The sequence below is a fragment of the Myotis lucifugus genome, unplaced genomic scaffold (genome assembly GCF_000147115.1).
Source record: "Myotis lucifugus unplaced genomic scaffold, Myoluc2.0 scaffold_415, whole genome shotgun sequence".
In the NCBI taxonomy this organism is placed as follows: Eukaryota; Metazoa; Chordata; class Mammalia; order Chiroptera; family Vespertilionidae; genus Myotis; species Myotis lucifugus.
This window is the reverse complement of record NW_005871463.1, coordinates 90685-111105: the sequence shown is the minus strand read 5'-3', so window position 1 is coordinate 111105 and position 20421 is coordinate 90685. Positions and strand designations below refer to the sequence as shown.

General features: G+C 41.2%; 1 protein-coding gene across 6 annotated transcripts in view; it reads left to right on the top strand.

Moving 5' to 3' along the window:
• PPP6R3 (protein phosphatase 6 regulatory subunit 3) overlaps nt 1-20421 on the top strand; it is a 79361-nt gene that overhangs the window by 15015 nt on the left and 43925 nt on the right. For all 6 annotated transcript variants that reach the window (XM_006102470.3, XM_023743846.1, XM_023743848.1 and 3 more), the window contains 6 exons: nt 32-264; nt 5441-5627; nt 9134-9271; nt 12010-12075; nt 14291-14403; nt 18986-19099. In XM_006102470.3, the coding sequence (XP_006102532.1) occupies nt 38-264; nt 5441-5627; nt 9134-9271; nt 12010-12075; nt 14291-14403; nt 18986-19099 (845 nt within the window). In that variant the 5' untranslated portion in view covers nt 32-37. Of the gene's footprint in view, nt 1-31; nt 265-5440; nt 5628-9133; nt 9272-12009; nt 12076-14290; nt 14404-18985; nt 19100-20421 lie in introns of those variants that run through there.

Genomic DNA, 20421 nt, shown 5'->3' with positions numbered 1-20421 from the left:
TTATTTGAAATACTCTCTGCATTTTGTCTAGACCAGCATGTTTTGGAAATTTGATCTTCACTCATCATCCCACATAGACACACTTCTAGAAAGAGAAGATGTAACACTGAAGGAGTTAATGGATGAGGAAGATGTTTTACAGGAATGTAAAGCTCAGAACCGCAAACTTATAGAGTTTCTGTTAAAAGCAGAATGTCTCGAAGAATTAGTCTCGTTCATTATAGAAGAACCACCTCAAGACATGGATGAAAAGATCAGATACAAGTAAGAAATTCAATATTCTCTTTAGGGTGGGACTGAAGTGAAGGGGGGTAGAATATTCATTCTCATTGTCCAGCGATGTCCTACAGCTGCTGCAGACCATTTACAGTTTAGATGGTCAGGAGTGACAGGATCAGCAGAGCACCTAATCTGTTCTAGAACTAAGTCCAGTGAAATGATGGGATTTTAAAAACAAGTGTTCTATATTTCACTCAGAAGGGCAACGTGTTCTATAAGTAGTGATGAAGTTTCTTAAAATAGTAAGGCCATCTAAGTAAGTATTTTCTCTTCTTTGAAAATAGGAAGATAGAGGTTACGTGATCATCCAAGATCACACAATGAATCTAAGCTGGAGCTCGGGTTCTGAAGAACCTTGCTGATAAAATAAATTCTGACCTTTTGTTACCTGAAAGTAAGGGTGCGTGTCTTGGTGAATATTAGTGTCACTAAATTTAAGCATGTAACACCTTGAATAACTACAGCGGACTTACCTACTCACTAGTTTCACCTGCTTACAAGGAGAGTGTTAGTACAGTGGGACCCTTTATCACTATCTCGATGAAACTTTGTATTCGGACCCCTGGAAACTCTGAATATTCCATATGTATTTGAAGTATTGGGGTTTCAGTTAGTTATTTTTCCATCTCCAACCATTGAAACATTTGGCTCACCTTCCACCTTTCCCCCAGGAAAATAGTACAGATTCAGGAACGAAAAATTATTGATTATGCGCTAAATAAACTTCATGGACTAGGAAGAATTATGGTGGTTTATTTATTTTTATCCTCCAAGGGGCGGGGAATATATACATATATATATATTTTTTGAGAGAGCAAGAGGGGAACATCAATGTGAGAGAGAAACATCAATCGGTTGCCTCCTGTACACACCATGACCAGGCATTGAACCAGAAACCTAGATGTCTGCCCTGACCGGGAATCGAACCTGCAACCTTTTGGTGTATGAGACAACACTCTAGCCAACTGAGCCACCTGGCCAGGGCGGAAGAATTATATTTTTTAGTTGGTTCTCTTTTGTCCTTTCTTTTTAGTTATCTTTTCATTTGTGGTGAGAATTTTGCTGTCAGGGAAATAATAATTATTAATGTTTTTAGTCATGTTCTCTGTCAGCCATGAAGATTGACAACTAGCATTCAATGACAGCCTCCACTCAGAGATCAGTGTCTGAAAAAAGAAAAGGAAAGAAATTTGGTGTCAGAAATACTAGTGTATTCCCATCCCTCAAGAGATAGCCACTGTGATACTTTGGAATTCCTGCCACATGTGGGGTGCTGCTTGTTTGGGGCTTATGCTGGTAGGAGACACTATGGTGTGGGCTTTGTATCAGATCCTCCTAGGAGAGGTGTGGCCCTCCCCTCTTAACAAGTTCTGAGAACTTGAGCAGGGGACTTGCCCTTCTGGATTCTGATTCTTCCTGTACTGAATGAAGCTAATACCTCTTTAACTGGGGAAGTGTAGGCACGCCTATGGAAAGTGCTTATTTTACCAAAAAGTAGTTGGCTTTTGTTATGCCATGCCAGCATTTTGGTGGGGTTTTTTATTTGTTTACGTTTTTCTGGTGGGGTTTTTTTGTACTACATTTGAAGTTGCGAAAGGAGGTGTGCCTTCCCTGGACACAGCCTTCTGGATGGCACCATTTCAAGAGAGCATAACCTGGGCAGAGCTGTTCTCTGCTATGCTTCTGGCCTAGGCAGTGCCATCAGCTGTATTTGTTACATACAGCTGGATGACTCAGACAACAGGATTAGTATAGAGGGGATTTTCCAGTGGGATCTGAAAGCTTTTCAGAGTTAGGGTTGATAATAGTCATCTAAGGACATTGAGACTGGTGTTTTGTAGTTTCTGGATGATGGAGTGATTGCTGTATTTTGTGAAGTTTATAACTATATATTAGTTATAAACTCATCACTGTTCTAACTTAGTTTGGTGATCATATACAACGTATTAAAGGATTGTCATTTTATACTAACCTTTTTGATTCTAATGACAGATACCTCATTTTAAATAATTTAGCATAAATTTGAACTAACAGAACTTTTAAAATAGGCCCTTAGTAGAAGTCTAAATCCAAAAACTAAAATGCTGTTGGTTGGGTCAAAGTTCCCACAGAGGGACCGGACTTCTAGAGGCAAGAGGAAGACCAGGAGGGGCTGCTACCCTGAGAGCTGAGGGAAGACGGGCTGTGGGAAGAAGGGACGGGGCAGTGGGACAGGGCTGCTGCCTACTGGCCAGGTGACTGTTGGTGTTTGCATCATGGAGCCATGGGCCCTGGATGCCTTTGAGGAAGAATTGGAGACAAACCTGAGACAGCTCTTTCAGGTAGTTTCCTAGAAAGGGAGCAGAGGGAGAAAGTGGGAGCTACAGGCAGATGTGGGTCAGGAGAGGGTGGCGTTGGCTTTTACCCTAGATGGGAGAAATAATGGCCTGTTTATATGCTGGTGAGAATGGTGCAGTTCAGAGGGAAATGATGGTGTAGTGTAGATTAAGGAGGATTGGAGATTGAGTGATGTGCTGTGCTTGAGTGGGTGGGTGGGGATGGGATCAAGAGGACAAGTGACCAGCAGCTTCAGGAGCAAGGCTGGCTCCCAGGTCAGGGTACAGTCAACCAGGGTTCTCTTCTGATTGCTTTTGTGTTCTCAGTGCCAAGGAAGGAATCCAAGTCAGAGTATGTGTGGGGTAGGAGCCAGAGGCCTTGCCCAGGGATGAGGTAGAGGGTTTATTGTTTTGTTTTTATTGATTTCTGAGAGAGGGTGAGGGGGAGAGATAGAGAAACATCAGTGATGAGAGAGAATCATTGCTCGTCTGCCTCCAGCACGCCCCCTACTAGGGACAGAGCCCCAAACCCCAGCATGTGGCCCGAACTGGGAATTGAACCGTGACCTCCTGGTTCATGGGTCATTGCTCAACCACTTTGGGTGTTTTTGAAACTTTTTTAATGTTGAGGGAGGGAGAGTGTAGCCCTAGCCTGTCCAGAACCAGAACTTTGAGCCTTGTCTGTAGTGTCTAGGCCCCACATGTGCTCTTTTTAAGCTAGGTCACACTTCAAGTTACCTGTGGGAAATGGATGCAAAATTAAAAAGATGACCTCTGTGTCAGAATTCAGAGAGTGTCCCTACACATTTGGTTTGCAACTGGGGTTGAGGTCTACTGCCTTTTACCAATCCTTTTTTTGCCAGCAACTTTCAAATTGCGGCAATTGAGGCAGTGTGCTCCCCAAGCCCTATAGCAGCATTTCAGCACTTCTGTAAAGTAGAAAATAAGAAAGAATAAAAACAGCTAACACTCATTTACTCCAAGCCTTTCTTCTCAGTATTTTGTATGTATTATTCTCCTCAGTGGCGTAAGGACTGTTGTCTTAATATTACAGACTTGGAAACTGAGGCCCAGAGAGGCTAAGTATCTTGCCCATGATATAGATTATAAGTGGTGGAGACAGATTCCTAACCTCGATGAGGTGACTCTAGAAATCACACCTGTAATCACTGGATAATCGTGCCCCCACTCCCCCAGCATAATGGCGACTTCATGTTATGGCATCTCTATGCCAACATGTTTCTTAAAGTGAGGAAGGCTTTAATTTGATTGAGCCACAAGCCTCCAGAAGAGGCTGTTTGATAATGTTATTTTTGTGCCCACACACCTGCCAGTTCCATTGTCTTTGCAGGTTTTTTTTTTTTCTCCCTGCAAAGGTTCATTTGGGGACATTTTCCTATTGCTCAGTCTTCTGACCTCATGCCAGACCCCCTCAGGTGCTGCAGCTTTCTGGTCTGATGCCAGTGGCCTCTCCAGCCAGGGGCCTCAAAACAGGCAGCCACTTGCTTGTGTATCCCAGTCCTCACCCCTCTCTTTTGTCATACAGCTGCTTCTGGCTGTTCTGTCACTTCCCTGTCCTGGTCAGCATTTGAGTCTCCTATTCCTGATGACTAGATGGTTCTGGATCCTGGCTGCTTGACAGGGAGGAATAAAGAACAGAAGTAAACTGTGGGTTGGGAGAGTGTGGTCTACACAGGCCTTGCAGTCTCCAATGCTACTGAAAGCATGAGAAATTGTGGTCAGAGAACTGAGTGCAGGAAATGGATCTACTGCCTGTTTTTCAGAGAGAGAGGGTGGGGAAGAGAGGGAGAGAGCCATTTGGTGCTCAAAGACAAGCTAGCTTGAGGGGTATGGGTACTTCTGGTGCTGTGGGGTCTGTGTTCCACAGCATTGAAACTTGATGGTGGATTGATCCCCAGAGACCTTGGAAGGCTGGTGTGGAGAGTGCGTATTTTTGTTGTTGTTTTAAAAAATATATATTTTTATTGATTTCAGAGAGGGAGGGGGGGGAGAGAGAGAGAGAGAGAGAGAGAGAGAGAGAGAGAGAAAGAAAGAAACATCCATGATGAGAAAATCATTGATTGACTGCCTCCTGCATACCTCCAACTGGGGATCACGCCTACAACCCGAGCATGTGCCCTTGACTGGAATCAAACCTGGGACCTCTCAGTCCACAGGCCTATGCGCTGTCCACTGAGCCAGATTGGCTAGGGCGAGAGGGGGGTTTTTATATACAGCTTCCCATCTGGCTCACTCAGGCAGATGCCCTGTTCTCTAATATATTGAGTATTTATTCTCTTAAGATGTAATATAGATTGAACATTTGAGAAGCCCCCAAAACAACTTTCTAGTCCCATTTGCAAGCCATATGAAATTAGAGTGGCCACTCTAGGGACCTAAATGTGTCTTGAGTACTTACAAGGTGCTGTGTGCAGTTTCCTGGAAACCAGTGTCCCTCATGGTTGTCCTATAAGCTGTGCCAGAGTAGCTACTGATGGCTGCAGCCCAAGGCTTTTTACCTGTCACATCTTGCCTCATCTGAGAAGGCCAGGCCCCTGCACCATTCCGCCCCCCCGCCCCCGGCCCCCTCTTTTGGCTCCTGAGTTCTAGCTGTGTTCTAGTATTGTTGGGGGAAATGTATTCCTATTAAAGCTTGGTTTAGGAACAGTATTTTAGACATAGCAAACTCAATTTAATCTAGAGGCTGAACAGAAATTGAAATGATTTTGTCATTCTCACAAGATAATTTCCCCCCCACAATTTTAGGAAGCCTATCTGATTTGTGTGTTACTTTATGCAATTAAACTGTTAATGTAGATGATGATACAAGTATCCTCTTCTTCTAGGTATCCAAATATATCTTGTGAGTTGCTCACTTCTGATGTTTCCCAGATGAATGATAGACTGGGAGAAGATGAATCCTTGCTAATGAAATTATATAGCTTCCTCCTAAACGATTCCCCCTTGAACCCACTACTTGCCAGTTTCTTCAGCAAGGTGCTAAGTATTCTTATCAGCAGAAAACCAGAACAGGTAAATATTGTTTTCCAAAAGGTAAGTATTAGGGCTGATCATCACTCTGAGATGATCCCCAGTAATTTTGTTGCTTCAGTGTTCTGAGAGTGCTCTAAGTCCAGCTTTTATAAAAGAATATATTTTACACCTTAAGCATTCTAAATGTTTGCTGGCTTAACATTGATTTACACATTAATATGTTCTAACTTTACATTCTTTTCCAAGTGCCTCACATCTCGGTTTTTTAGTAGACTGTGGTTTTCTCTTTTGACAAGTAGTTAGAAGCATGAGAACGCTAGTATCTGTTTGTGAAGATGGCATGACGGTGTATACTGAGCAGTTGAGTGTGTGAGTGGAGTCCTAGCGACTGTGGTAAAGTAACAATTGTTTTTTCCCCTTGATGATTACAAATGAAGCTTAAATAAAAAAGCTTTTTTATAAATGTAATTGATTATTGGTTTATACAAATGGTGATTGTTTCTATTTTGATTCTACTAAAAAAAAGTTTCGCTTGAGACATCTGGGTATAGACTGTCATGTGCCTATTATGTAGCTCTGCTGTAGTGATTGGCAGAAATTCATGCCTTACTGTTATGGCAGGAACATCCCCACCCCTCTCCTCCTCCTCCTCCTTTTTTTTTTTTTTTTAAATATATTTTATTGATTTTTTACAGAGAGGAAGGGAGAGGGACAGAGAGTTAGAAACATCGATGAGAGAGAAACACCGATCAGCTGCCTCCTGCACAGCCCCCACTGGGGATGTGCCCGCAACCAAGGTACATGCCCTTGACCGGAATCGAACCCGGTACCCTTCAGTTCGCAGGCCAACACTCTATCCACTGAGCCAAACCGGTTAGGGCCCTCCTCCTTTTTCTTCTTGTCCTCCTCCTACCCCACTTTGTTTGCTTTTTAAATAATTCATATGTCCTTGGAAAATTTATTTTCCAACTATCGGTTGTATATGTAGTGGTTCTCAAAAGTGTGGTTCCAGGACCTGCAGCATGAGTATCTGTTGAGACTTGGTTAGAAATGCAAGTTCTTGAGCCCCACTCCAGACCTACTGACTCAGACTCTCTGGGGGTTGGGCTCAGCAATCTGGGATTTTAACAAGTCTTCCAGATCAGCGGTCATGGACCACTAGTTGGCGACCGCTGTTCCAGATGGCTGATGCATGCTCCAGTTTGAGAATCGCTGCTCTAAGCAGTATTGGTGTGAAAAGGGTCTGCTGACCATTGATTACAATCCACTTAGAGAAACAGGCAGCCAAGGATCATCGAGCCTCAAGGTGCCCAAGTACAAACTGTCAGCCCTGCGAGAGTGCAGCGAGCAGAGGTGTGATGACAGGGTTTGTAGGTAGTCAAACCAGTCGGGCCTGGCATCCTTCATAGGGGAAAGCAGGCTCCAGGATCTGCCTTCCTATCTGCACACATAGAGGGACTGGAACTATTTTAGGCCTAGTGTGTCTATCCTATGCCAGGGTGAAGGGGATACATGTTTTATTTTAGCGAGGAGGTTATTCCTTCATATCTTAACTGAGTAGGATTATCTTTTCTTCGAGAATCTTCCCCAAATCATGATTGCTCTGATAGATTGTCTTTCTGTCTTCTGCCTTCCGATGAGAAATAATAGGACTGTTGACTGTTACAGGAAAGTTCAAGCTACCCCACAGCCTAAATTACTAGTCAGTTCCAGATGGTTGTAGTGACTACTGAAACAGGTCCTGGTTTTCAGTGACATGAGTGAGAATGCACTTGAAGCTTTCTGAGTATTTGTGTTGGTCTTCAAGGTCAGACATAGTATCTGTGTAAAGATGATGGTACCTGCCAATTAAATGCTGAGAAAAGGGCCTAGCCCAGTGATGGCGAACCTTTTGAGCTCGGCGTGTCAGCCTTTTGAAAAACCCTAACTTAACTCTGGTGCCGTATCACATATATAAATTTTTTGATATTTGCAACCATAGTAAAACAAAGACTTATATTTTTGATATTTATTTTATATATTTAAGTGCCATTTTAACAAAAATCAACCAAAAAAAATGAGTTCATGTGTTACCTCTGACACGCGTGTCATAGGTTCGCCATCACTGGCCTAGTTATTGCTGCTCATTGTGCATCTTGGTTCAGGACTCCTTGAATGAAAACAAGTGGATTCTATAGCCCTTGGTCTTTCAGCTCCAGGAAAAGGGTCAAACCGGCACCTCTCTAACCTTTTGGGAATTATGAGTGCAAATAAAGGTTTCCCATCACATGATGAATTAGTAAGGATATATGCAGCTGTTAAATAATGAGAAAAAAAATCTGACTCAACCTGGCTTACTTGATACAGACATTTATTAGCTCATGGAGCATAAAGTCAAGTTGTAGGGCCCCTTCATTGTTGGATGACTTAGTACATCAGCAGTGTCATCCTCTGTATAGGACATCTTGCTGTCCTGGCTGTGCCTTTGGGTTCCAGATCTAGTGCTTTTTCCTCCTCTCTCCTTAACTGTGGTTTTAATACTATTGTGTGACTCAATTGTGAGTGGATTCAGTGTGTATGACGACTCGAAGGTTTATTACAACATTTAACGTCATTGTTTAAAGAAGCCACATGGGATTGTCAATCCTGCACTTCCACCTGGTTCTGAGTGTGAAGCAGGTTTAGTTGGCTGTTAGACTTCTTCATGTGGGATAATAGCAGGATCATGGCTTTGGGGACATAGAAATCTAAGTTTAAATTTCAGGACAGCCACTTGAGCCTGAGTTTCTGCAACATGAGTTAAGCAACCCCACCTCTGGGGCTTTTGAGAGATTTCAGTGAGACTATGTTAGAGCAGCTGCCATGCTGGGCTGCTGCTTCTAGGACTTGTGAATAGATGATTCCTGCACACAGACAGAAACCAGAAGTACACAAGGGAGTATGGGACAAAACAGTCTCCTTCTTCTTCCTGTACAGAAAAGACCCAGGTGGCAGGGATGTAACTTTATTTCTGTCGTCATGGTCTCGGTATACTGTCAGCCTCTGCCACAGTCACTCTCCTTGTGTGAATCTGATCAGGTGAATTGCTAAAATAAAATCCACGTGATGTTTCTATAGCAGGTGAGTTAGTCACTTTGACTGATAGAGAAATCTTAATGTTTTGAATTTTTTTCTCTCACTGGCTAGAGTATAATTAGGATTTTAAATATGTATCCGCAATTTAGTGCACAGTCTAATAATGAACTTGCTGTATGTTTATAAACTGAAATGGTATATCCTCTTTCTCTTAATTAATAATTAATGAAAGTGAACAGAAATAAAAGATTCTGTGATGGTGTATTTGTATTAGGGAATATGTGATAATTTGGGAGTTTTCCCCCCTAGGGGTTTTTGAATAGCATACTGATTAGCAGGCTTCCCAACTTGACATCTTGTTATGAATTCAACATTTGCTGTTCCTCTGCTCACAGTGGTGATAGGATTTTGGTGGGGGCAGGACTGGCAGCATTCTAAAGTTTCTAGTTCTCAGGTTACATGTCTTTCAGTTTTGGTTTGTTCTCCTCTAGATTGTGGATTTCTTAAAGAAGAAACGTGATTTTGTAGACCTTATTATAAAGCACATAGGAACTTCAGCTATCATGGACTTGTTGCTCAGGCTCCTGACATGCATCGAGCCTCCACAGCCCAGGCAAGATGTGCTGAATGTGAGTAGAATTATGACTGTCCTTGATCGGGGTGAGGAGAGGCGCGCATGAACCCACAGGCTGCTGTCTGCTGGGGTGGGATTCCACGGGTTGGTAGAAGATTATCTGGGAAACTAGAGGGTAGGGGCAGGGTGGGCAGAAGGTTGTTCCGAGCTAGGAAGAGATTCAGATTTTGCAGGATTAAGGTTTCAGATGTGCACACCCCTAGGTTTCTGGGATGCTTCCTTTGGGGGCTTCTATTTCCTTTGCTGGCTTGTTTGTCAGTGGGTTAAGAAGGTAGAATGGGCTGAGGATTTGTCTCAAAGCTGGCCAGGTAGTGAAAGCAGAAGTATGACTGTTATGAGCTGCATCTCATCTGCAGTGCTTTGAGGCTTCTTTCTTGAGAAGATGGGCACATCACAGAGTTATCTCTACGAGTCGAAAGGAGAGATGTCTGTATTTCCAGGGAATGAGGCTTCAGAAGTAACTTTCTAAGAGCATGGGATGAGAATGGAGCTTATTTCCAAAAGGGCACATATTTAAAAATTTGGGGAGATGGTTATTTTAGGGTACATGTGCCTCTTGAGCAGGATTTGGGTGGGAAGAGGGAGGTGTGAGTAACTTGAAGTTTCCCAGAGACCCTTGTCTTTGCCTTATCTTCTGTCTCTCCCTCTCGTTCTCCTCCTTGCCTTCTTCCAGAACCACTCCCTAGTTAATGCCATCTCTAATACTCAACCTCGAATCTTAGAACTTACTTTTTTCCCTGGAAATGAGTTATATTGGGAATGCTAATTTTAATTAAAGAAGGAGAGACGGGGGTTTGTCAGGTGGCACTCCAGGAAAGGGGATGCTCTGCAGAAGTGGGGTGTTTGTGTGAGTGGGAGGACCTGGGCATGGGTGTGGGGCTAGAAGGTAGAACAGGTAGAGGTGTACGGCGAACCGTGCTCATTGTGAGGAAACCAGTTGGTGGACCTAGGGAATGTCTTGGGCCCTGCCCATGGAAGGGCCCTGAATTGGAACACTGGTTCCTTTTAGGTATGTTTTTGTGTATGAGAAAAAGGTTGAGGATTCCAGGGAAGACTGTTGAGGACAAGGGGGAAGGTCCAAATGTAACAATTTGGATTGTTACAGGGGTAAATTTTCGGTATGGTCTTTTAGAGGGAATTAGAGCAGTGGTTCTCAACTTGTGGATCGCCAACCTGTGGGTTGCGACCCCTTTGGGGGTCGAACGACCCTTTCACAGGGGTCATCGCCTAAGACCATCGGAAAACACATATATAATTACATATTGTTTTTGTGATTAATCACTGTGCTTTAATTATGTTCAGTTTGTAACAATGAAAATACATCCTGCATATCAGATATTTACATGACGATTCATAACAGTAGCAAAATTACAGTTATGAAGTAGCAACGAAAATAATTTTATGGTGGGGGGGTCACCACAACATGAGGAAATGTATTAAAGGGTCGCGGCATTAGGAAGGTTGAGAACCACTGAATTAGAGGGATACAGTGATAGGTAGTTAATAAACGCATAAGTAGCTGAAAACTCATAAATAACTTAACTTTATTTGGGGGCCCACTATGGGGGATCAGTTAAAAAGTGGGCGTGAAATGTAGGGAGTAGGGTGGAGGACTGATGAGTGATGGTCAGAACCCTCCATCCCATCCCCCTTTGTACAGGCATTACCATCCACTGTTTTAGGGGACACCATTGTTACTCATGGTGTGGTCCCAAACATCACCTGAGAGCTTGTTAGAAACCCAGAAACTCAGATCTTGCCCTGCCCTGCTGAGTCAGATCTGCACTGAACAAGACCCTGGGAGGGTGATTCCTGTGCACACCGTAGAACAGACTTTAAACTGTGAAGTTGGGCCTTTACCTTTGTTCCCCCCATTAGCTATTGTTCGCATTTCCTTTGGCATGTCTCCTTAAGAAGCCGGGGACAGTATGGACAGTATTAGGGTTTCTCTCTATACCTTTAGTAAATTTAGCTATCCCCCTGTCTCCTTTAACCTTTTTTTTTTTTTGGGGGGGGGGGGAGTCCTTTCTAGGTATTGAGCATCTCATTTATTGTGTTTCTGTTCCTTGAGGAACTGGTATTACACAAACTGAGTTTTTACTTATTCTTCCTTATTTTCATCTCCTCATGTTTTCATTCACAGCAGTATTTCATGTGTGGCTGAAGAAGAGACTGTCCTAGCCATGATAATAGCTCTTTGCTAACATGTGACAGGGTAGATAAACTGCTTCCGTAGTGCTGCCCTCACCTTTGCCCCCCTCTCCCCCCCATGTTTCCTGTGGTTGTTTTGGTTTCTGAATCTAAAAGTTCATGTGTTTTAAGCCAGAGGCCTAATAATAAATATTGCTTTTCTCAATCTTTCTGAAGCTCTCCTAATGTGAATACTCTTTTATAGAAAATGTATAAATTCCACCCCCCAACTTCCAGTAACCAAAGTTCAGACCCTATTCGTACTCAGTGAATTAGCCCATGGCTAGGAAGCTGATGTGTAGAATTTTCGTTATGTGGGCATTGTAAGTTGGGGCATACTTGGTACTGTTGGCTACTGTTAAAATGATATATTCACTGGCGTTTTCCTTGGGGGACTTTTAATTTCCTGTAGTGTTCAAAGTCCAGAGAAACCTGTAACATTCTGCTTAAAATGTGATGGATATTTCCAAGTATGTTAACCTTCATTGGGGCTTGAACAAGAGCCACTCATTGCTATGATCACTTCTACAATGTGTTTTACAGTGGTTAAATGAGGAGAAAATTATCCAGAGGCTTGTGGAAATAGTTCATCCATCGCAAGAAGAAGATGTAAGTTTCCTTGTCTGACTGTAAACTGATTTTTTTTTTTAAAAGAACCATGTTTATTCGGGCATAGAGCATAATTGCATGAAATGTGAAATAGAGGGCAGGTAGAACAGTGATAACCTAGCATTCTTAAAGTTGCCAATTTTCTAAACACTAAAGGCTTTGAAAATACTATGTTTAATATTTTTTGCTGATACCCAGAAAATTTCCAAAAGTGTGGAAAGCAGCAAGGTCTGGTTGTAGCCATTCTCCTTTCCAGAGCCCAGGTTTCATGCTGAATCTACTTGCCTTTGTTACAGACCTCTGTCCATGCTTCCAAATGATATGGCTACATCTGCATTTGTGTCAGGGCCTGGGTCACTGTTGACTCTGTTGAATCCCTAGAGTGACAGGGTCTTGGTGCTTGTCCTTCTTGGCCCGGAGCAGGTTTGGCTTGGTCCTGGGTGCTGAAGATGGACTTGGCATTAGGATTGACACTGCTTTGCAGTTTGAAGATTGAGTTCTGCTGAGGGGCCGCCTTTCAGGATGGGGTCTCGGGGATCAGCTGGTATGGCTGTGTGGAGGAGGCTAACACTATGCTTCTCTGCTGCTACTCTTGCCACCTTCAGCAGTGGACTGAGCCCTGTTGAATTTTTCAGCATTCAGCCATTTCTACCTATAGACATGACAGTTCCATGCTGTTCAACTTCATCTCTATGAAGGAGTTGGTTTCAAGAAGATCCAGGATATATCATGAGGCACAGGGGCACCTCCTTGTACCCTTAGGCTGCTGGTTAGACAGAGTGCTAATGGAGGAGGTGTGTCACCAACGGGTGTGTTCTCATGAAGGCCTGTTTTCCATTAAGATGAATTTAGCCCCTCCCCTTCACTCTGGTCCATTTCAAAACTTCATACCTGGAGTTTATCTAAATAGGCATTTTAAAAAAAGAAGAAGAAGAAAAGAGCTAACTATTAAAGGGGTTGTTGATTCTCCATCATTCTTTTTGGGACAGTGTAGTGTTGTTACTGTTGACATTGAGGACACATTCAGGTGTGTCAGGTGCCCAAGTGTGAGGACCCTGCTTAGAAGAAGCCTTGAGTCTAAGGGAGGTAATCTTCCTTCCTGTGGCTTGGGAGGTAGGTGGTTCCATGCGATGGGTATATGGAAAGTGATGGCAGGAGCACGGCCTACCCATTCACAGGGAGCTTGTGGCTGTGGACCAGACTTACTCCTCACTAGGTTCAGGTTCTTGAGCAGAAGAACTTGCTGGTCAACAGGATGTTATACCGCTCTGCAGACCCAGGTGAAATCAAAGGAGAAGCCCTGTTCTGCAGCAAGTTTTTTCCGAAGGACAAAGTGTTTAGGGCAGCGGTGGGCAAACTACGGCCCTCGGGCCGGATCCGGCCCGTTTGAAATGAATAAAACTAAAAAAAAAAAAAAAAAGACCGTACCCTTTTATGTAATGATGTTTACTTTGAATTTATATTAGTTCACACAAACACTCCATCCATGCTTTTGTTCCGGCCCTCCGGTCCAGTTTAAGAACCCATTGTGGCCCTCGAGTCAAAAAGTTTGCCCACCCCTGGTTTAGGGCATCAGCACCTTCCCTACTTGACTTGCAAGAAAGTTAATTTCACCCTTTGGGACAGTCCTATTGATATTTCTGTATTAAATGATAAATTACATGCTAAAATTGTACTGACCAATTTATATTTATTAAGGAAATATTAGGCTCCTGATTCCAAACAGTGGATTTTGATATCCCGGTGTGTGTGTCATCTATGCTGGAATATCATTGTTCTACCTGTACTGCAGGTGATGCTCTGTGTTTGGGCACTGAGATTTTAGTGTTTTCCTGTAAGGTAAATACACTGTACACTTGGGAAAAGTGTAATATTTCTTATCCATTGATATAGTCCTTAAAGCTGTATTTGCTTTTTTTTTATGCTGATAAAAGTATATGTTTTGGGGATTTTTTTTTTAAGTATTAAATTCTATCACCTCTCCCCACAAATAGTAGTATGTACTGTGCAATATTGTTAAGTCAAGCTCATTAGCTTGGCAGAATTAAAAATTCATGCTTTTTCCATATGTTATTTATTTTGAGCTTGACTTTTTACTCACTGCAGCTTATGGCCAGTGTTAATTTGTGTCATGTCTTAAGCAGTTTCCTTCCTAACTTTTATAAATTTGACTTTTGACATGTTTTATAGTTAAAATTGTACTTCTTTCCTTTAGCGGCATTCAAATGCATCACAGTCACTTTGTGAAATTGTTCGCCTGAGCAGAGACCAGATGTTACAAATTCAGAACAGCCCAGAGCCAGATCCTCTGCTTGCCACTCTAGAAAAGTATGTTTAAACCCAGTTTTTGTCCTTTGTTCATATTGATGCTATCTGATGTGTTGCCATTATGAGATTGGTAAGTGTTGGGAATCACGTCCATGGAAGATACTATTTTGGGTGGGTGAGAAGGTAGGAAAATTGCTTGTCTGATCCCAGCCATTGGTAATTCCCAGTAGAGACATGGAGGGTAAGAATGTAAATAAATGACATTTATATGTAGACTCTGAACTTTTCAAAGTTCAAACTAGAATTCTTTAAAGACATCATAAGATGGCGTAGCCACATCATAACTGTACTCACGGCCTCTATGAGTTTTGATGGAGAATTTCTTATGAATGCACTAAATTGACTTATTTTAGCGAATAATTTTATCAGAAGCCCTTTTTAGGTTTTACTCTCCTTTTATAGCTGACTAAGGGCAACCTTATCACACCTGATTTGAAGGGGATACATGTTGTGTATTTTTCATTTCTTTGTCCTGGCTTCTGCCCTTTTTAGAAAATTCTTAAATGAACAGCCATGTCATGTTTAGGTTTCCGAAAACAGCTTGGGGATAGTGTGCTGTTTTGAAATTTGTGAGTGGCCACCCTGCATGTACTAGGTTTTTCTAGATTCACACATTTTCAGAAAGAGTCTTTACCATTAAATATGGGCATATGTTTGACCTGCATCCTTGCAGCTGAAGGTATTTTAATAAAGAAAAAACAGACATTTCCCCAGTTAGATGATTAATTAGAAAGTTAGCATTGTTAAGTATGAAAGACTGTCTTGTTTCAACTTACTGCTACTCTCCTTCTTTTTAGTGACTTTGTCAGTCCTGTTTCAGTCCTCCTGTATAGTGAGGCTCATTTGCATCTTTTGGCTTAACACCTTGGAAGGCCTTTTATTAAAATAGACATGTGTATGTATTATTTACTTGGCAAGTTTGACCCAAGCAAGGAACAAATTCGAGGCAAGGTATCTTGTTTTAAACTCTGTCTTCTGAGAAGTAAAGTTGTAATTCCCAGAGTGTGTGATAGAACGGGAGGAGTTGACTAGTTCTCTCAAGTAGCAATACTTAAAGAGATTACTCGCTTTTGAGTAAAGTGTCATTTTACCTGCCCCATTTCAGTAGTTCTTGGCATTATGGCATATGCACTCCTTTTATAACATGTAAGACATTTCATGTTCAGATACTAATAATTGCAATATTCTTTGAATCATATAAAATTGCCATTTGAGTAGATTAAAAAATATTGAATAGCAGCTATTTCATATGGTTCATGACAGCACTGTCCAAGAGAAACATAATAAAAGCCGCATGTAATTTAAAAATTTCTATTAATCACATTAAAGTAAAAAAAGGTGAAATTAATTTAAATGTATTTAATAGGTTAAAAATAATATTTCAACATATGCTCATTTTAAAAAACTGTTACTGAGCCTACAGTTAGTCTTCCATATCTGCAGATTCCCTGCAGGTCAACCACCCATGGATCAAAACTATTAGGGGGGAAGAAAGTTACAGTGTTGCTGATGTGTCCTATCTACTAAATGTGTAGACTTGTTTTCCTTGTCATTATTCCCTAAACAATATAGTGAAACAACGATTTACGTAGCATTCACATTGTATTAGGTATTATAAATAATCTGGAGATGGAAAGTATACGGGAGGATGTATGTAGGTTATATGCAAATACTCTACACAATTTTATATAAGGGACTTGAGTGTCCTTGGGTTTTGGTATCCTCAAGATCCTGGAATCCTTGGATACTGAGGGACGATTGTATACTGTAGTCTTCTCTCATATATATATATATAATATAGTCTTTTCATTATATAAAGTTTTGGAAATCCAGCATGTTTTACACTTAAGACAGAACAATTTAGACTAGTTACATTTTGAGTGTTCAGTGACCACGTGTGGTGAATGGCTCCTGTCTTGGACATCTCAAGTTCACTCTGAATGTCAGACTGATCACTAGTAATCACTGAGTTCTTTAATACTGCTGCAGTCCTCTGTTCACACAACTCTGCTTGAACCAATGGGGGATCTAGCCACTGGAGCCTCTGTGGACCAGCTGTTACATTTCAGGCTGTGTCTTTAGTTCTGGATCAGGCAACTATCTTTTGATGCAGATAGGTACATGCTCAGAAATAATACCATTAAACATTAGTTGGAGTAGGTTTCTTCAAATACATGGATCTGCTGAGTCAGGGGCCCCAATATGTCACTGAGTTAAACCTTCCCTGCACTTAGCAGCAGGGACCCTTCCTCTGCTTCCTACACTCTTCTTGAGAATGAGAACCAACCCCTTTAAATATCAGACATGCTCCCACATTATGGTTCTTTTAGTATCTGTTGATTGAGAAAATACACAGTGACAAAAGGCTTCTTTCTGTGAGCCTAGTAAGCTTATTAATCATAATGGGTTTTTAAAAATATTTGATAAATTATGTAGAAATATAGTATAATATTAGGCCCATCTACTGACAATACGTAGTAAACAGATTACATAATCTTTATATTATTATGCCAAACAACTCATATGTTGGGTAGCACTGTGTGGTGTGTGTGTGTGTGTGTGTAGTGCACACACCATATGTATGAATATAAGTTAGAATTAAAGGGAAAGTTTTAAATGAGCTAAAGTTAAAGAGAATAATAAAGATGGGTAGGGGTACCAAAAGGTCTCTAAAAAAGTGGGTTGAAGTGTTAGATAATGCATATTAGCTTGGGAAGCAATCTGGGCTTAAGTGAATGTATTCAATTTAGTGGACCTGGAAAATATTCAAGTTCAAAAATTCCTTGAAAGATAGTTGTGTTAGAGAGGGTTGGACTGTGTAGCTCTTAATTCTTAATACTAATGAACTTGGAATGAGTTGGGGTTGATTCCTGTTCAACCAGTAGTTGTATAGAAGTCTTTCCTCTGCCTACCCATATAAAAAACAAAACAGAAGTGAGCCATTGTCTCACAGACATGGAGAAAGACCCTGGACTACTTCATGCACCAGACAGCTCATACCATTAGTTCCCCTGATGCTCATCCAGGAACTACAGTGTGTTTGTTTTTTAATGTAAAACTGAATATATTTTCTCTCAGGTGTAAATAAACACCTTATAGAATATGAAGACATTCCTTTTATCCTATTTGGTAAGCTCAGTCCCTTGGTTTATGATTTTGAAATCTGTATTCAGTGATATTTGTATGTTTAGATAAGACTCAGAATATGGCTCAGCTACTATGTTACATCTTGACCATCAAGTGTTTGCAGGTTAGTATATCCTTTTTGTCCATTAGTAGAATGCCTTTTGGATATGGTAGAGTTCGAATTTGGTGCAGCCATGAAATAGTGAGGGCCTCTTTGTTAGCCGCTCCGTTCAGGCACAGTGTTGATGAAAGTGTGACAGTGCTGCCTGATAAGTAAGGTGGACATCTGTAGTCTGACATTGTGTCGGTACCCCTCTTCCTTCAGTACCCCTGAGGTTGCTGTTTGAAGAATATACCTCTTTTCTGTAAAAAAACAAACCAACCACTGTCTTCCAGAGCACAGTCCCAGGCCTAAACTCACATTTACCCTGTAGACTGCCGTGCTGAGTGACTGTTAGAGTACTGTTTTAGGTAGAGGTCTCGAGTGATTTTAGTGCAGGTTTGGGAGTACCTGAAAGCTACTTCCTGCAGGGGAATCCTCTGACGTTAGTTTAGATACCAGTTTTATTTGCTTCCCCCAAGTAAAAAGAGATTCTCTCCTTGCTGCCCTAGGCTGGCAAGGGACCTGGAGTTAGGATACAGTGAGCACAACTGTGTCTTGGGATGACTAGAGTGAGCCGCGGGGCAGCCCAAGCTGTATGTCAGGGAGGTTCCTTCCTTAATCTACATGGATTCTGAAAATTACTGAGATCCTAAAAAATGGAGGTTTTCCTTGAGAAAATCATTGTAAATTTTCCTAGCAGGTTACCTTACATTTTAATTGTGACCTTGCCTGTGTACAGGAGAGCTGTAATAGGAAGAGCCTGCAGAAAATTCTTTTTGGGCAATAGTTCAGTCAGACCCATTTCATTGCTACCACTTTATTTTGATTTATGAAATTTTAATTGTAGAGTAAAAGGCAATAATTGATGTTCTCTTTTACCTGTTTTAGATGTTAATTATACATTAATGCCTTTGTGGCTTCTAATTAGCCTTTTAAAAAATTTTCCCTTTTTTGCAGGGGTAAAGGGTTCTAGGTCTTACTATCCCACCCCACCCCCAGCCGCTGCCGCCACCATCACCACCACAGCCACCACCACTCTGGTCTGAGTGGGAGGTGACGTCTAGTCTTGGCTCTCAACAAGATTGGCAAAAGGAAGCAGGGCCCAGATGATTTTGCAGAGGGAAGGAGGAGAGCAATATATGTATGGAGAGTTACATTTATTATAAGCAGGATCACTTGCCTACTTTAATAAATGTATTAAAAGAAAATACTGTTAAGTGAAACAAACATGTACAAGTGACAGTGAATTCTTGTATAATATTTGTCTCACTGATACCATGACCTTTTTCTCTGAAGTTGTTGTTGGTGAATGATGTTACAATTAACACTTTGACTGTTGATTTGTTTCCCTAGGCAAGAAATTATGGAGCAGCTTCTATCAAATATATTCCACAAGGATAAAAATGAATCAGCTATAGTCAGTGCAATACAGATACTGCTGACATTACTTGAGACACGACGACCAACGTAAGCTTTTCTTTTATATCTTACAAAATGCCAGTTAGTTTTGCTTTTAGATTTTTTAAAAGCTAAGAGTTGAGTTGTTGGTTATAAGCTACAATATCATGCCCTTGAATTTCAGGTGCTAAATCTTTTTCTGCTGTATAAACTATAAGTAAGTCTTATGTGAATGCAATACATAGGGATGCAGTTGAAAAATATCATTTGGTGAACACTCTTTATTGGCAGGATTTGGATTCTGGACATTTGGGTTTTGTAGTACTTACAAAAATATTAGACTAGCCAAGGAATTTATTTTAAGATTTGAGCAAGACCAGTGATTGAGATAAGTTGTCTCCTGCATATTACAATGCATCATTGATGTAATATAGGGCAGCGTGTTACTAGTATTTGTGACACCAAAATTTATATGCTTGATTAAGTTTATGGGTTTTTTGTTTGTTTTTCACGTAAGCAGGAAAGGTGGTTGTTCTATAAATATGGCTTAGGAAGTGACTCACCACTTGGGGGAATATATATCTATACCTATTTTACATAAAAATGAATTCTAATCAAATTAAATTAAAAACACTAGAGGAAAAGTATGCAAACACTCAAAAGAATTATGGAATTGTGAAGAACTTTTAAGCATATCTCTTTAGACAGAAATTATAATGAAAAAAACTATATTTGGCCACATAAATTATTAAACCTCCCTACATATCCAAAAGCACTGTAATCTATTTCCCTTCCTCCCTTTCCAATAATTGAGTTTCTGAATGCTGTCCCATGTAGCTCTTACAGTTAGAAACCACTTCCACATGTGGAATATTTTCAAGTAATCGTCATAATAATCACTCTAGAAGTTAGCTGTGTTCCAGGCAGTGTTCAGTTCTGTGTCTGCATTAGCATGATCCTCACAGCAGTCTTAGGAGAGACGTTGAGTGAGCCCACTTTCACATTTGAACAAATAACTGGGAAGAGAAGAGCCAGGACTTGGGCACAACTCCAGCAATGACATTTTTAACCACTGGTTTGCACTGATGTTCAGTTGACACCATTTCCAGATATGACTTTTCATTTGAACGGCATCCCTGCAGTTTTAGGCCCCTCCTTCCTGATGTCCTTTTTCCCCTCTTGGGCTCTGTCCTGCCCATTGGGATTTGGGAGTCTCATTGCATTCATAACTCTTTTTGTAGGAGTGGGTTATAATGAGTATAGATTGAGCTTTTGGGAGAGGGGTAATTTAAGCCTTTTAAATAGGAAACAATGTTGATTAGCCAAGAAAAACTAGAATAAATGCAGGCCTGTTATTAACATCCCAAATGGTAGGCAGTGTGGTATGCTCT